We start from the raw sequence: 17,172 nt of genomic DNA, 5'->3' as shown, positions 1-17,172 counted from the left end.
GTAGTTTCGTTACTTTAATTTACTTGTGCTTATTTTTCCCGCGTCGGTTCTCCGACTGTAAGAAAATATACCAAGTGTGAAATAAACGCTTCGACAAAGCAAATAACTGTTATTACTTCTAATCGTCCATAAATATGGTATAAAAATAATAATTGATCGCATTACTTTTCATTTCCCTGCTTCCACTTACTGAAGGACACCGCGCAACGAAAACCACTAAAGGCGTTAAAGAAACGAAGCGTGCTTTGGAGCCAGAGTGGCCCTGCTCAGAGGCGATGGTTCTACTGGGCAGAGGCGATATAAGACCTCTTCCCTGCAGAAGAACTTGGGAGAGCTCCCTGAGAATTGTGCCGACGAAGAAGCTGATTAGAAAGGAGGGCTGGGGAGATGTTCCCCAGGCTGAAGGCGAGGTACGAGTTTAAGCCTACGGGCACGGGGGGCGGTCCCCCCGGCCCTCAGGACCCCACTTTTCCCCCAAAGCCCAGGGTCCAGACGCCACTTGGCAAGGTAGCGGCACACGGGTTGGCGGTGTTTCTTGGGGGACGTGCCAAGGAGTGCGGGAGGAGGAGGATAGCCGAGGGCTGAGCCGATGCGGCTACCGTAGAGACGGTGCTCCCTGTCGGCCTGGGCCGGCCGGCGCCCGCCGCTCCCGCCACGTGGAGGGGCGCTCCCCATCGCGGCGGCGGGGCCAGGCGGAGGCGGCTGGCCCAGGCTGCTGGGTCACTGCCGAGGCAGGTGGGTTCCCCCGACGTTTCCGCGACGCTCCCCGGCTCGGCCCGGCCTGCCGGGGCAGCTGAGTCTGAGATATACGGGCGTGCGCAGCATGTTCACGTAGAGACACCTCCTGGGGTGGCCTCGGTGTGATTTAGCCTCTTCTCCTCCAAAGGAATCGAAGGCAAGGATCTGCTTCGTAATAGACCTGGTAAAATCAAACATACTGGCATGCTCTTAACAACCCTCCAGAGAGGGAAGTTGACATGACGGCTTGGATGTGACATCCAGCGGACACGCTTCCCTTTGCAAGATTTCCAAGTAGGAAGGAAAAGCAGCCTTTGGCTTTTTGCTAAAGGAATCTCTGTGCATTCCCGGCCGGAAACAGGTCTCTACACCGCCAAGCACCTCTCTTTCGAGTGTGTTCACATTAGGTATGATGATCATAATAATAATAACAACCCCGAGAATCATGAAACAAGAGCACGTTTGACAGTGTTTGAGAAATTCAAATACAGCTGCATCGGCTTTGTCTGCGGTTCAGTCACGTTTATTTCCCCAAGCTAGGCAGACAGCCTGAGTGAAGCATGACAATGAGTTTTGTAAATAGCAAATGGGTTTGCTGGGTTGTTGGGTTTGTGGGCTTTTTTTTTCTTTTTCCCCTCCCTGTTTGATTTTACTCGCAATCCAAATAACCTTCCTCAGTGAATGTTTGAAACAAGAGACTGTGAGCGGGAGGGGACGAGGGGGGCTCATAATTGCAGGTTCCCTTTGGAGCTGGAATTATAACGCTGACGGCGTGTGTTGCAGAGGAAAGGTGCAGAGGCAGCCTCTGCTCTGACTGCAGGACGGCTGTGTTGTCATTGCCATAGCGTTTATTTGCACTCAAGCACTTGAGAGAAAACGTCGTTTCAAAAGAGGGAAAGTTGTGGGCCCTACTCTCTGTGCCCCAGGGCCCAGGGTCTCCCCGGCATGAGAGGAACACCCTGGCAGGAGAGGGGCACACGGGACGGGGGTCCTGCTCCCTCCGCTGAGACGAAGCAGCCCGACTATGCAGCGGCGCTCCCCACTGAGATCTGCGCGTCCCGAAGTGCGGGGTTGCAGAGGGGAGAATGCTCAACTGGGGATGGATTTAAAAGATCTTAGTAAAACAAAGAGGTGAACATTAAGACAACTCGCTTCGATCGGTTACTCTTGTCAGGTTCAAGGGTCCTGGGCTTGGAACTGCGCACAGACCCGTACCCCAGCAAAGTCGATGAGGATGGGGTGAAATTAATAATTTCTTTTTCGTGCACCAGAATTCTCTCCCTTATTCAGGTGAGGTCGCCACTCCTACGGACCTCTCCTGCTTTCGCTGTGTGAGAAATGTATTCCTTACTTTTATCAAGCTCTTACTCCCAACCTTCCCCCTCTATTGTGTCAGGGAAAAAAAAAAAATAGAAAAAAAGGGAGCTTGTTCTGCATAGACACGTCAAAATACGTTTGCAAAAGAGTGCAATTCTTCAAAACTTTCCCTACTTTCTTATCAAAGCCACCTTCTTAGTGAGAGAGTCGGAGAAGCTTGTTTGTTTGTTTTGGGTTGGCTCGAAACTCTCAGTCTGTCGCTCGTTATTGCCTGGTGTGGTCGTCTCCTCACGGCCGGCTTCCCTGGGGGATGCTGTGGTCCTGGCAGCTGGACCCGAGTCACCTGATGCTCAAATAACCCCCAAAGTTTCCCGCAGAGACTATTGTGCTTTGCTAAGTTCGGCTGAACATACCAGCAACTATTTTTCTTGGTTTCTTTTTAGCCTCCGCGGCTTCAGTGAAAGCCTTTTATTGTGGCTGCCATTGCAGCTCCTATTCATGAGGGAGAGCAGGAGACAGATGCCGGAATCCTTAACTTTTCCTGGAAGGGCAGGAGAGAGGAACGAAGAGAAAAAGTTGTCGCTTCGGGAAGCCCCTCACGATGCAGGCAAAGCCAGTCCTTGCTCTCCACAAGGCAAGGAACGAGACTGTAATAATAGAATACAAACATGTGTTTTGTTTGCCATTAAGTCGATAGAGACCAGACGAGGTTTGCCCGGGAGAAAAGATGACTTGAGTTGTTAATGAGAGCTGGCACTAAGATTTAAATAGTAATGGCTCGTTTTGCCAGCGGTGTCTCAACAATATTGCTTTTTTCTTATTCTTCACAGCTCTGGGAAGTGCCCACGCTAGGCTCGGGCAGAACTCGCAGGGAGAGTGCCGGCCCACGGGGACACCGCGGAGGGGGAAGGGACAGCCACTCCTGCCTTTTTCCTTTGTTTTCGTGGAGGTCTTGGAGGGGACGAGACGAAAGTGTTGAGATGTGTTTTCTCTCAGTGCCCCGTGTGCGCAAAAACGACACCCCGAAGAGGGAGCAAGAGTTTTGTAATGGTTCCAACACTACACGGAAAACTTCTTGGCGCTTGTTGGCGGAGGAGGGTGGGAGGAAATACGACGGTGCCTGATAGCCTTAGAAAATCAGCGGGAAACCCGCTTGCCGAATGGCAGGGGGGTGTGAGACGTGTTTCCCCTGCCTTCGGGCAGACCAGGTATCTCCTGTCCCTCCGCGGGCCGGTTGACTCCCGCCGGACCGCGGGGCAGCGCTGGCGGTCCTCGGCCGCTAGATGTCGCCGACGCCGTTCGCATCGCGCTCCCTCCCCGAGGGAAGGCGACGCCGCCGCCGCTCCCCTCCGCGCCCGGCCCGGGAACGGCCGCTGGGCACCGCTCAGCTCGGCGCGGCCCTGCCCGGGAGGGGCCACGGGAGTCCCTCGCCCCTCCGCTGGGCCCTGTGGGTGCCAGGAGGGGACCCTCAGGGGTCCCAAGGGGGGCAAGGCTTCTGCGGCCCCCAGAGGGGCTCCCTCGGTTGAAAACACCGGAGTAAGAGACCTCTAGGTGAGGGATTTCTTGGTGTGAAGTACACCGAAAAAAATGGTCTCTGCGGAAGACACGCGGGAAGTGTCGAGCTGGGAACCTCGGTAGCGTGTCCCCGCGGGGCTGAGGGGAGTTTGAGCTTCGGCCGGTTTGCAGGGAGTCAGGGAAACTGAGGGCACTGCGGGATGCTCGGCTGCGAGGGGATCAGGGTTCTATCGACACCGGCTGCTGGGTATCCCGGGCTACCCCACTCGGGGCACTGGGTCTGCCTGCGACAGAGGCAACGCACGAAGTCATCGATTTGCCCTGGGAAAAGCTCCAGAGATGAGCATTTCTGTTGTGTGAAGTGCCCACATTAGCAGCCCGAACACACAGGAAAAGGTAGACACATGCGGTTTTGGTACGAGGTACCCGAGAAATGTCAGAGCTCCTGGTTCAGAGGGGTGATCTCGCCTCGGCTCCCGGCGGGGAAGGACCCGCCGGTCCCCGGCTGCGTCTGCGGGAGCGGCTGCACGAAGGAAACCTCCTCTCCAAAGATTTCCTCAAGTTTAAAAGCAGCAATACTACAAAGTCTCTCGATTTGGGACATTGACCGTCAATGCCCAGAAGCGAGAAGACAGAGGAGACCTTCGGTATAAACTTTGAGTCTGATTGCATTGGGAGTACAAATAATAGTTTCCAGGCTTTTGTCCACGATTTCCAGAATAACATAAAATCGAGGGTGCGCGGTGGGTCATTTTCCTCAGCCTTTGTGTCAGTGCACCTCTGCTTTTGACTCTTCACTGCATAGTTTAATCCACTCCAGGAATTTCCAAGCCTGTCCAGATCTATGGCCTGAGCTAAAGAGAAAGCCGAGCGACCTATTTGTTTGGAGCAGCAAAGTCCGGCAAAACCCGTCTGGGCAGGGGAGACGTTTGTGAGTCGGCACGGGAATCAGGGTCCGCACAGGTCCGTGTAGGGTCCACTCCCTTATGAGCACACACATCAGAGGCAGAAATTTTGAGATTTATTGAGAGGGGAAGATAAATAAGAAATAAAAATCGAAAAAAGAAAAATTCATTCGGGACTAAGATCGGAAAATAATATTAAAAGCCCTCAGAAAGAGGAGTCCGAAAGTTTCCTCTAGCTCTCCTCGTATTTTCTGTAGTTTGAATTGGGGTATAGGAGTCATATCACGGAGGGCATATGCCGTCTCCGCGGGTCTGTATTTATCTGATAAAAATATTAAAGGGCACTCTTTCTACTTCGATGGGTTTCCCACCAAGGGCTCAGAAAGAAGTAATCCAGCTAAATGGTACCTTTAAGTACCAAGCTATGGGGCAAAGGATGTATTGCAAGAAGAGATGAGAGTATGCTTGGGATAGCTGATATTTAGTGACATTGTCCAAAAGGAAATAAGTTCAAGATAAAGCAAAGTTAGTTATTCCAGGACACAATTGTTGCATGAACTGCATTCAATCAAGTTGTTTTGTTTTCAGGGCTGTTTTGCAAACATTTTCCACATCCTTGGTTTGAAGGAAGAGATGTCATGGTCTGTTCTGCATTTTCAGGGACGATCAAGTCAATCCTGAGAGAAAAGAGTCCCTTTAGAAGGAGAAAAGTGGGGTGGTTTTTTTTTTTCGTGGAGTTCAATTTATTTTATTTTTTTTTTAAACGCCGTATCTCAGAGAAAAGGCCTCTTCTAACAGATTCCTAGGTCGTGTCAAATTATAACAAACTCAATCGCAAGAAGCAATTACAAAGCAAATATTGTGATCGGTGTTGTGGGTAAAATCGGAGCCGGGTTTATAGAGGAATATTAACTCAGATTTTTTTATTTTTTTTAAATCAACACTGACTAGATTTGAGTAAAGCCTAAAGACCTTTTCCTGTAGATGGCGTCCTTTGGGCACCGAGTAATCAATAATAATACAGTCATACTCAGGAGACTTTATTAAGCCTTGGATAATGAAATAATTAATAATATTATTTTTAGCTATGTATTTATTGAAAGTGAAAAAAAAAACCAACTTGATTTATCGTAAGCAAAAGTGTGTTTCTCCTTCACGTGGATGCAAATAAAAACTGTTTGAATAAATAAGTTGTTTCTGAACATTTTGTTGTCAAAGTGTTAAATGTCCCCGTCATTTTTATTCAAACACTAACATGATTACAGCCAATTATATATTCACCAGTGTTCTTTATTTTAGAGTAATTGTACTTGTCACTAATAAAACAGAGACATAATGGATCGCTACTGTTCTGAATTTTAAAGCAATTTTCTGTAATTTGATTGTATTGTACATCGTCTCCGTTAGTTTTTTTATTTCTATATTTTGAAATTCTGTTTTCTTGAAAATTGCAGCTCTATTCCTGTTTTGTTGTTCCTGAAGTAACGAAACCTTCTGTAACATTTATAAATAGAGCCTCGTCCCTTTTGAAATGTTGAAAATCATAATTTCAGCCCCAACATCCTGCAAGCTTTAGACTTAAAATCCGAACGTCCGGAGGAGCGCCTAAACCAGAACCCTTGACTCAGCGCGGCGTCCTCCTTTGAGAATAGCAGCAGAACATAAGCAGAGGAAAGAAAACTGTGCCGTGCACAGGAATGTTTGATCACTTTATTGCAATTATTTGATGCACTTCTTGAGGATCAGACATAGAAATACGTAAAGACAAGCAGTTCAGTAGCTGGTATTTACCACGGAAGAATAGGTAAAAACACGGAAAATATAAAACGCCGATTACATTCCTGCAAATAGTTAGAGCGATTATCCGTATACTGTCCGTATGTTCTTTTAGGTGGCGATTACAGGTAAGAAGCTCAGGAGTGACTTGGTTATCTTTAGGCACAGACAATAGAGAGGCAGAATGACACAGAAGTGTATGGAGATATCGCACACGCATGGAAAGTATTGTGCTGCGTTATTATACTGCTCCTCTGGTTGTTTTGCTGAAGATGAGCTCTCAGAGGGTTGCTTTTTGTTGTTGTTTTCAAAGCCGAAAACATGCCTTTAATTTAGCAATTGTATCAACCATCAAAGCGATGAGATATGATCCGCGTTGTCGCCAAACACAAATCAAAAAATGATACAAAGGCTTTCACAAGTTAATTTCATATGACAAAACACGTGCCCGCCACAACAGATAAAGTTAAACTATCATTTACAAACCGTTCAATTGCGTGAAAAGGTATCTTTTAGGTACATTTAGCACAGTCAAACACGAACTTTTTTTCTTTTTTCTTTTTCTTTTTTTTTTTTCCGGAGTTCTTGGTACTATAAAGTAAAAAACATGGGAAGACGCGGGAATCCAGGTCTCTCAATGTGAGAGCCTTTTAGCGAAACCTTAACGGGACATGTTCGAGACCCTCAGTGAGAAAACGTTTCATGCTTTTGCGAGTTCAATATTTAATACAACCACAGCAATCAGCGTGTAGTCTTCTTGGAAGGAAGAAAGAGAGAAAGAAAGAGAGAAAGAGGGAAAGAGGGTAAGAGAAAAGAGGAAAGAGAAAGAAGAGAAAGAAAGAGAGAGAGAGAGAGAGAGAGAGCTACTCCTAAATGGACGTATATAGTTGTATTAATTCCAGAGGGCACAAAGACTTGACAGTCTTTACCCTCTTTTAACGACGTTTTGAAATTATTGTGAAAATAAAGTGCAGTGTCATCCTCTGCTAGTATTCTGTTAGTGGGCAAATAGAAATTATTTATTTATTGGAGTTTCCGAAGCTACGGCATGATTTCATTATTTAGGTGAAGTCTATATCTCGGTTATAATAAACATTTTCTGGAAACTCCATAGGAAACATAACCTCTGTGTGTGTGCAAGCCCATATGAGCGCCCCATTTAAAAGATGGAGAGGAGAAAACGCACAAAGGAGGCGCATCCCAGAAGAACTGTTTCTTTCAACGTTTTTCCTCTCCTCATTGTCAGTGCTCGGAAAGTTCCTCTGCAGCCGCTTCTCTTTCTTGGTCAAATTATTGTCAAGGCAAAGCTACAAACCGCAGGCTTTAGCGAAGCACCGTCCGTGCTCGGTGGGAGGGACACAAATGGGATTTAACTTGTTGCCAGTCATCTTTGTGTGTTTGTTTGTTTGTGCTGGTGCTTTTAAAGCGAAACAAATTCCAGAAACAAAGAGGGGGGAGGAAGCGGGGGGGCTAGGGGGGGAAGGAGGAGGAAAACAAGCTCTGTATAAAAGACATATCATATTAAAATAATACATGAACACACCCACTGATATCAAGGGTATGATATCAGCTCTTCCTCAAAAAACTTATTTATAAGTGGTAGTGGTGATAATCATTCACCGAGCCCCTTACCACCACTCTGCGCTCCCAGAAAGAAAGAAAGAAAGACAGACACAGACAGACATGGAGACCACCGTGACCGATATAAAAAGTGTTCAGAACAACCTACATAAAGGGCCAGCTCCTGCGAGCCCTGTTTAGGCGAGGAGACCAAGGAGTGAGCAAGCTCTGCCTCCTGGGCAGCCTCCTGGGAGCCAGAGCAAGCCCCGTCACCCCGACACCCGCAAAGTGCTGGTCCCACCGCTACCGTGCGGCGTCCGGAACGAGCACCGGCAGCTTCTCCTCCCGCCTCAGCCCCAAGCATGGAGAAAGCTAAAACCGGCTTTGCTCCGAGGCTCGCCAAATGCCTTCTCTTAGAGGGGTGTATGTTTATAGCGTTTGTGCTACCCCAGGCATTTTGCTATGGTTACAAGGGGGCCCAGAGTTGGAGGGGTGGGAAGCTTTGGGGAGGATATAGCGCTTTTGTAGGCCCTAAAAATTGGATCTGCAGCTGATCTCGCAGATCCCGAGATTCCGCTAAGCCGATGGGCTCGGTGGTGGTGCGGGGGCGGCGGGAGGCAAAGGGCTACGGCGGGCGAAGGGGAACCGAGTGGGCAGCGGCGGGCGCGGCGCAGCCAGGTAGGACGGACCGACAGTCCTGGGCCCCTTTGAGGAGCGCTGGGGGTGAAACAGCACCCAGGGAGAGACTGTATCTGTCCCTGGACTGGGGGAAGTGGAGAGGGGAGCGTCTATTCCCTAGAGTTACCGAAAAACTGCAAAAACAGATACATGTGTCATTTGCCAAAGATTACGTTTATAAGAGGCTAAAGATCTTTAGAACAACACTATGAAAATATTTCAGCAACAGTGTCTTGAGAGTCAAATTGTAGCTAGAAGTCCCTTCAAGAACATTTATTTTTTTTTTCTCCAGGTCTTTCTTTTTCCCAGTTCTTTAATTCAATCTGATAACTCTGGCAGAAGCACTGTGTTGACCAAAAATGTTTCAACAGTAAACATAGAAGAAAATGGAATGATGCATTCAAACGTCGAGAAGAGCACAATGTTTTAAACTTGTTCGGTTTGCCCTCTCTACCCACCCTCCCACCCGCCCGCCGTTTGCATAACTCTGGGAGTAATTCTTAGGGGATATTTTAATTTTCCGTTTGATTCTTGAATTAGGGAGAGCTTTTGTTACACAGGGACACGTATTACCTAGGCAGGTGTGACGATTCTTTTATGCACGCTGGCACAGAAAATAATAGCGACATTTAGGATCTAAAAAAGCTCACGTCTTAACGTTAAAGTTGGCAGCGAGTGTAAAAATATTCTGTTCTGAAAACTTCTGGCAGTGGCACCTGAACACACCAAATCTAGTGGATGCTCTACACTGTCTAGCTCGGCTTTCTGTGTATGGATTCTACAGCTACAGGAATAAATAAATAAAATCTTCAGCTTTTAATTAAGGCGATTTAATTCAGACCTCTCCACCCAGTGTAGACGCCGTGGGAAATGTATACTCTAATGTTTACTCGGATCTCTTTCTGTCACTAGCCTAACTTGTCTGACGCGTACCACATCAACAAAGCTTTCTGGCCCCTCCAGCCATTGTTTCCCATTTCCACGTTCTCCATCCAACCTCTGCCCGTCCAAGAAACTTCCTGAAGTTCAACAGAAGAACTCCTTGCACCTAGTTGATTAATGTCATTGTTTTAAGGCTACCTCTGCCCTAGCTGCGCAGGCTGCCTAGAGGCATATAGTGCCCCGCTGGCTGTTCTGTGTGGTATAGTGCAGCTTCTCAAAAGATCATCGGATTGAGAAATTCCGCTCTTCTTGAAACATTTAAGCAACTGAGCAATTAATTCTGAATGGGGGTGGGGGGAGGGGAGACTAGAGAGCTGGAGGGTGGTGGGGGGGAGAGGAGATACAACATAACCAGCCCGAAAATAACAGGGGTGGGAATGCATGGGAGGGGGACTTAAAATGTTTGTATTTAAAGAGTGCTTGCAAGGTCTTCGGCACAATATGTGCTACTCTCCTTAAAGGGGCACTGAGTGCCAATAACCATTAGTCATCCAGCAGGGACTTTTCATTACAGATCTATCTTTAGGGGGAGTTCCCTGAAGTCTCGGAAAGGAACATAGCTGCAGATTTCAAACCCGGTCCATTTCCAGTCACACAGTGCCTGCGTACCTGCTGCAGTAGAAGGGAGAGATACTTACCAGAGTTTCGGGAGTGCGTGGATAGCCCAAAGGTCTCTGCAATGGTCCTTTCCTCTGCGGAATACTATCTTGCATCCGAGGCAGTTCCCAGTCTATATTTGATGTTAACAGTTATGCTATCTCAAACACGAGGCTCTCCCATAGACATTTTTTCCAGGGTTTTCAAGCAAATTTCTCGGTGCCACAATGTTATGATGGAAGGATGCTGAAATGACAGGCCTCGTAGACGCTTGTCTTAATCATCGGCTTCTTAATTTAGTTTTAGTGCTGTGGTTTTGTGTGTGCGTGTGTGTGTCTGCGCGTGTGTGCGCGCAATAGAAGCCTCTGACAACCTGCAGCTTCCTAATGACTGACGAGGCAGGGCTGCTGCAGCAAAGTAACACTTCCCTGGTGTGAAGACCTCTCACTGGGAAGTTTAGTTCACTACTGTTCTCGCAATCCTAATCGTATAACCTGTAACCAAAACCCATAGAAGAAGGATATAGCATGCTAAATACACTAACTTCTAATCACTAAACGTTAGCACCACTGCCAGCTGTTGAGGATTAACTGGAAGTTGGCTAGAGAGGGACACCTAAACTTAAATCTACACATGTGGCTAGAAGGTTGAATAGTTCTTCCTCTCCCTCTTTGCCTCCATTCATCCATCCACCTTCAGTCCCATTCACCCCTTTTCAAAATGTTTGACTACCTCTTTCTCTTTGTTAGCGTATGGCTCCGTCCCCATTCGCCATGCCTTAGCAGCAGGGTATCAGTGTCTGCTGAGCAGCCCTTACCTTAATTGCCCAGGTAACCTGGAATAAATAAGGTAAGCTTAGAGCCAAGTGGGAATAGAATTATATATGCGCACACCCAGGCATTTACTGTACCGAATGTGATATTACTGATTGTTAAACCAAAGTGTCCCGACTCGTTTCATGGAAGCATGATGCCATCGAAGCGTGGTTATTAAATACCCTTTCTTCATGGCTGAAAAAACCCTCATTCATTTCTTAAGCTGTCAGTACATTTTAGCAGCTTAACCCCTTGAAAGAGCCTAAGAGTACAGAGCCGCTACACCCGTGTGAAGGGGGATTGAAGGCTGGAGCTGGGGGGTGGAGGGGAGTACGCAATATCCATTGAGCTTACAGTGGAGAGGGACTGTTTTTCTTCTGGCCTTATATATATATATATATACATATATATATATACATATATATATACACATAAGGCAGAAAACTGCGGTTGAAACACTATCCCTGCGAGTTATACCCAAGAACTGCACGCAGATGGCTGTTGAATGGCACTTCAGCCAGGACGTTTCAGCTCAGCTATTCACCCCCATCCTGACCCCGCAGTCGAACTCTCTCAGCCCATCCCCGCCGCTCTTTGCGGCGGCTCCGCGTTGCGGGCGAGCGTGCAGGTGAGGGCGCACCCTCAGTCCACGGAGAGCTGCATCCCCTCTGTATATCCACCCGTGTTTCGCAGTCTTGCGGCCCTGCGTTTCCATTCCATGCACAAGCTTCTTCTCCAGACACCCCACAAAAACTTCCCTGTTAGAAAATGCTGCCATGAGGGATCTCCTTACAAGAATTCGAGTTTAGCCAGAGCTAAGGGGTCATTCCGGCCGCTCACGCAGTGCTTTCGCACACAAAGCTACCCTTGAAGTGAATGGGAGTCGTGGCCAGGGCAGAGCTCAGGGCAGAACTGGCGTTAGAGTGAGACTCCCCCGTTTCCAAAGTAAATGTCTCCAGTACTGTAAACGGAGAATCATCTGAGAAAGAGAAAAAAAATACAGAGGGACTCGAAAGTTAATGTCCAGCAGAAATACTAATTGACGTGACTTCTCTTACATATCCTTTTCTGTCCTGTAAACAGTGAATTAATCTTCATGGGCTTCGAAAGATATATACTACATATTGGACACAACATTTCCTTTTTTGGTAGAACTGTATATGCATGGCAGTAAAAAAAAAAGAATATAAATCCTAAGTTTGTGCACAGAGCTTTATTCTGCAGCCGTGACAAATGACTGAATGTTAAATGTAGATAATAAAATGTGTTAAAAGCGTGCTTCTTTAGGCCTTTGCTCAGAAATGAAAAAAGATAAAACGTTTATTTTTCTGCCCTGCTACATTTTCATCCCTGATCACAACGCAACGTAAACTCAGCTTTGACCTAAGAAACACCTCAGCGCATTAAAATTTCAACAGGCAATGTCAGTGTTACATTAAACTAGAACTCCTCCAGTTCGCTGCAGAGCTGGGATTTGAATAAAACGTTCAATGTTAACAAACAATACACACGTTTGGCACTTCGTGTATTAAATGGATCAAAGAGATTTGATAAGGCACAATACACCATTTGTACAGACCTGATTGAGTTAATATAATATCAGCAAATTTTACAGCGAAATGAATCTGTTTCTTTTCTTTGTGTTTAAAACCAGCACAGATTACAAATTTTAATGATCTGAAAATGTTTGGTATACAAAATCATGCTTATTTCAGTATTAGCAAAAACACAAGAAATTTTTCAACACAAACACCCAGCTGTGTCTATTTTAAAAGCAGTTCAATGACAGCTTGCACTTATGAGCATGCAATCAGCTAATTTCGCTTTTTTTTTCTTCTGTGTTAATCAACACTTTCCTTCCTGCATATCAGAGTACAAATAGTTTAGTTACTCCACATCAGTAAATGTTTACGTAACCTGTCCTTTCTCAAGAATCCGGTTACACCGAATCATTACATGCTAGACCGAGTAGGAAAATGCTCTGGGCCCAGCCACCCTAATGGGATCCTAGTGCACCATAATGACACGTATTAGTTAATGATCATCATAATAATATGCCATAATAATATGCAGGAATCTTACCTTTCCTCTTACCCCTTGCCATGGTAGAGTCAAGTCATATCTTCCACACAGCACTCTTCCTCAAGAATTCCCATAGATTGGCTTCAGTGTTGAGCAATGAAATAATTACAAACTGACATGATCTTTTTAAACAGTGTTTCTTAAAAAAAAAAAAAAAAAAAAAAAAAAAAAGAAGAAAAAAGTGGTTCATCATCGACTTATATTTCTTCTTTTTTTTTTTGTCAGTAGCAACCTGTTATGAAATTGGATAAATTAATACAATTGTGATAAGGTCATTCGAGGTTAATCCAATGCACAGAGTTCATGCCATTCCCAATTGCGATTGTTTATTACCCGTCCAGTAATTGTTCTTGTTATTTACTCTCTCTTTCTCACACTCACTTGCGCTGTCTCTCACACACACACACAAACACATAGATGAAACGCACATCTACACACAATCACGTCTGCTGCACTGAGCTTTAACCTGAATTTCCCCAGGATAAATTGTTTTAGGTGGGATTGAGCTGCGCGTATTATTTCTACGGAACATTTTTTCCGATAGCACAAACATACACTTTAGGTAGCTTAACACGGCACTATACATTGCTTTTCCCTACAGTTTCGGTTTGAATGTGATCAGCACGCTCTCCATCCATTACATTTCCCCTTCTACTTCCCGAGTAAGAAAGGTGCGCAATTTATTTCGCTTTGTTTCAGGGTTGATTTTATTTCCATGCTGACAGTAAGGAAATGCGATGTGGACTGTTAACACTCAATTCCTTGACCCCAGGAAACTGCAGCCGTAAGCCCGAGTCCCTGCCGCTGCATGACTTTAAAGGGCAGCAAGCGGCGGTACTAGAAGGTTTCACCCGTCCCGGGAGCACCCGAGACCCTGCCCCCGAGCTCCCCCTTTTTCCCCAGCAAGACTAAACCCCGCGGAACTGAAACCCAGCGGCCAGACGTAGCGGGCCGGCAAGAAATCGCAATATATATTTCATGAGTTATCAATAATATTATTTATTTTTTACGCCTGACACGCGGCCTGCGCTTTTCTGGCTGAAAACACCCGACAGCGCTAAGAAGGACAGAGCGGGGCTCCGACGCCCCCCGCGCTGCTCCAGCGGCCCCGCAGGGGAAGCGGCGGGCGAGCGGGAGCTCGGCGAGGCTGGGGTGGGAGCGGCGGGCAAGGAAACGCGAAGCCCGGCTCTGGCGCCGCGCCCGGCCCCGGAGACACGGAGGGAGAGCGGAGAGGAGGAGAGAGGAGAGGGTTTGCTCGTTTCCGTGCATTCCCAACTCACATTCCAGAGCGCGGCAAACACGGACCGCGCGGGCCGGAGGAGACCGTCTTCCCCGGCAGGCCGCGGGCAGCCGCCTCCGTCCCGCCCGGCCCCGGGCCTATGCCAGAGCCCGGGCCCGCGGCGGCTGAAGGCCCGCCCTGCCGTCTGCGTTCCCTCCAGCTGATTTTTTTTTTCTCTCTCTTGGTAAAATAATAAATAAGAATAACCGGCAGCGGGGCCTAGAAAAAATAAACTCGCCCAGTGACTTCGGCGGTATCTGCAAAGTAGTACCTCCGCCGCCCGTGCGCCTCGGCCTTCTCACCCACCCGGACTCCCACCCCGCCTTCTTCGCCGCCAGAGGAGGGGGCAAAGAGGAACGGGACAACTTTAGTCCACCGGAAAAACTAAGAAGTAGGAAAACCGGCAGGGCTCGCAGCCATGGGACGGGCGCTGTTTGTTTGGCGTGAGAGGATTTGTGCTTGGAGAGACGGCCGGGGGGGGCTGAGGGGAGCCGCGCAAACCGCCGCGGTGATGCGCCCCTGCGCCCGTATCACTGCGCCACGGGAGCCGCGGGAGCGGCGGGGGGCGGGTCGGCGGCGGGCGGGCGCAGAGAGAGGCGGAGCGGCGCGCCGCCATTGGCCGGCGGGCGGGCAGACGCACCGGCACGCCGGCGTCCCTGATTGGGCGGCCGGTGGGAAAGGTTAAACCAAAAAATTTTTTACAGCCCCGGTGCGTGTCTGCAGCTCTGAAATTAATTGCGGCCAGGGCGGTCTGTATAGCCCGTCTCCGCTCGCTCCTCGCCGACCCGCGGCTGCGGCTGCTCCTTCCTCCCCCCTGCTCTGCCTTGCCGGGGGAACCAGGCACCATGAAGTAGCTTTTTTTTTTTTTTTTTCTCCCTGTGTGTGTGTTTGTGTATTGATTTTTTTTTTTTGTTGGGTTTTCAGGTTTTTTTCCCTTTTTTTCTTTTTTTTTTTTTTTTTTCCTCCGCTCTGACTCGGTTTGATTTTATCTGATTGGTGATTATTATTACTATTATTTTTTTCCCTCCCCGGCGGTTCCTGTCCTTGCTACATGACTTGCCAGCGCTTGAGACTGCGGTCCAACTGCGCTGCCGCCGCCGCCGCCGGTGGTGCCGCCGCCGCCTCGGCCACCGCAGCCGCCGCCGCCTCGGCCGCCGCCACCTCCGCCGCCGCCCCGCGCGCTGCTCCCTCGGCCACTGCAACTTTCCCCCTCAGACTAGTGTGTGATGTTGGACATGGGAGATAGGAAGGAAGTGAAAATGCTGCCGAAATCCTCTTTTAGCATAAACAGCCTGGTACCCGAAGCCGTCCAGAGCGACAACAACCACAGCAGCCACAGCCACCACAACAGCCACCACCCCCACCACCATCATCACCACCACCACCACCACCACCACCCGCCGCCGCAGCAGCCCCAGCGAGCCGCCGTGGCCGAGGAGGAGGACGAAGAGAAGAGCCAGCTCCTCCTGCCGCCCCCCGCCGCCGCCGCCACCGCCTCCGGCGCCCTGGAGGTGGCCAAGGCGGACATGCTGGCGGGCAAAGGCGACGCGGGCGCGGCGGCGGCGGAGCTGGAGGAGAAGGAGAAAGCGGCGGAGGAGAAGAAGGGGGCAGCGGAGGGGGCCAAGGACGGGGAGAGTGGGAAGGAGGGGGAGAAAAAGAACGGCAAGTACGAGAAGCCGCCGTTCAGCTACAACGCTCTCATCATGATGGCCATCCGGCAGAGCCCCGAGAAGCGCCTCACGCTCAACGGCATCTACGAGTTCATCATGAAGAACTTCCCCTACTACCGGGAGAACAAGCAGGGCTGGCAGAACTCCATCCGCCACAACCTCTCCCTCAATAAGTGCTTCGTCAAGGTGCCCCGCCACTACGACGACCCGGGCAAAGGGAACTACTGGATGCTGGACCCCTCCAGCGACGACGTCTTCATCGGGGGCACCACCGGCAAGCTCCGCCGGCGCTCCACCACCTCACGGGCCAAGCTGGCCTTCAAGCGGGGCGCCCGGCTCACTTCCACCGGACTGACATTCATGGACAGGGCAGGATCCTTGTATTGGCCTATGTCCCCTTTCCTCTCCCTGCACCACCCACGGGCCAGCAGCACTTTGAGTTACAATGGGACCACGTCCGCCTACCCCAGCCACCCCATGCCCTACAGCTCAGTGTTGACTCAAAACTCCTTGGGAAACAACCACTCCTTTTCCACGTCTAATGGGTTAAGTGTTGATAGACTAGTCAATGGAGAGATACCTTATGCCACTCATCACCTCACAGCAGCAGCTCTGGCCGCCTCAGTGCCGTGTGGCTTGTCAGTTCCCTGCTCCGGCACCTATTCCCTAAACCCCTGCTCTGTAAACCTCCTAGCAGGACAGACGAGTTACTTTTTCCCCCATGTTCCTCACCCTTCAATGACTTCTCAAAGCAGCACTTCAATGACGGCCAGGGCAGCCTCCTCCTCCACGTCGCCACAGGCGCCCTCCACTCTCCCCTGTGAGTCCTTAAGACCTTCTTTGCCAAGTTTTACAACGGGACTTTCCGGAGGACTTTCTGATTATTTCACACATCAAAATCAGGGGTCTTCTTCAAACCCTTTAATACATTAACATCCATGGGATCAGACTGTAAGTGAACATTTTACACACATTTGCATTGTAAATGATAATTAAAAGGAAAAAAAGCAAAACAAAAAAGTCCAGGTATTTTTTATTAAGTCCCCCATTTTCTGTACGTTTGTTCAGTCTTTAGGGTTGTTTATTATTCCACCAAGGTGAGAAGTGTCAGCAAGGTGCAATGTGGGGAGATTACATTGTAGACTATGAAGTTTGGAAGACAAAATTATAGTAGAATGTGTATCTAAATAGTGACTGCTTTCGCAATTTTTTATTCAAATACGATAAGTCTATCACTAAGAGCCGTCAGATTCTCCATGTTTGCAGTATTATAAGTTATCATGGGTATGTCGGTGGGT

At 48.6% G+C, this 17,172-nt stretch overlaps 1 protein-coding gene across 1 annotated transcript; it reads left to right on the top strand.

Moving 5' to 3' along the window:
- Nucleotides 1–14,659: 14,659 nt before the first annotated feature.
- On the top strand, nt 14,660–16,807 carry FOXG1 (forkhead box G1; the record flags this gene model as incomplete). Its single annotated transcript, XM_080345579.1, is given in 3 exon segments — nt 14,660–15,676; nt 15,678–15,698; nt 15,701–16,807. Coding segments are annotated over 3 exon segments (1,374 nt in total). The 5' UTR covers nt 14,660–15,430.
- Nucleotides 16,808–17,172: the final 365 nt, after the last annotated feature.

This window comes from Nesoenas mayeri, assembly GCF_963082525.1.
Source record: "Nesoenas mayeri genome assembly, chromosome: 5".
In the NCBI taxonomy this organism is placed as follows: domain Eukaryota; kingdom Metazoa; phylum Chordata; class Aves; order Columbiformes; family Columbidae; genus Nesoenas; species Nesoenas mayeri.
The sequence above is the reverse complement of the archived record's forward strand: the minus strand, read 5'-3'. Positions and strand labels throughout refer to the sequence as shown.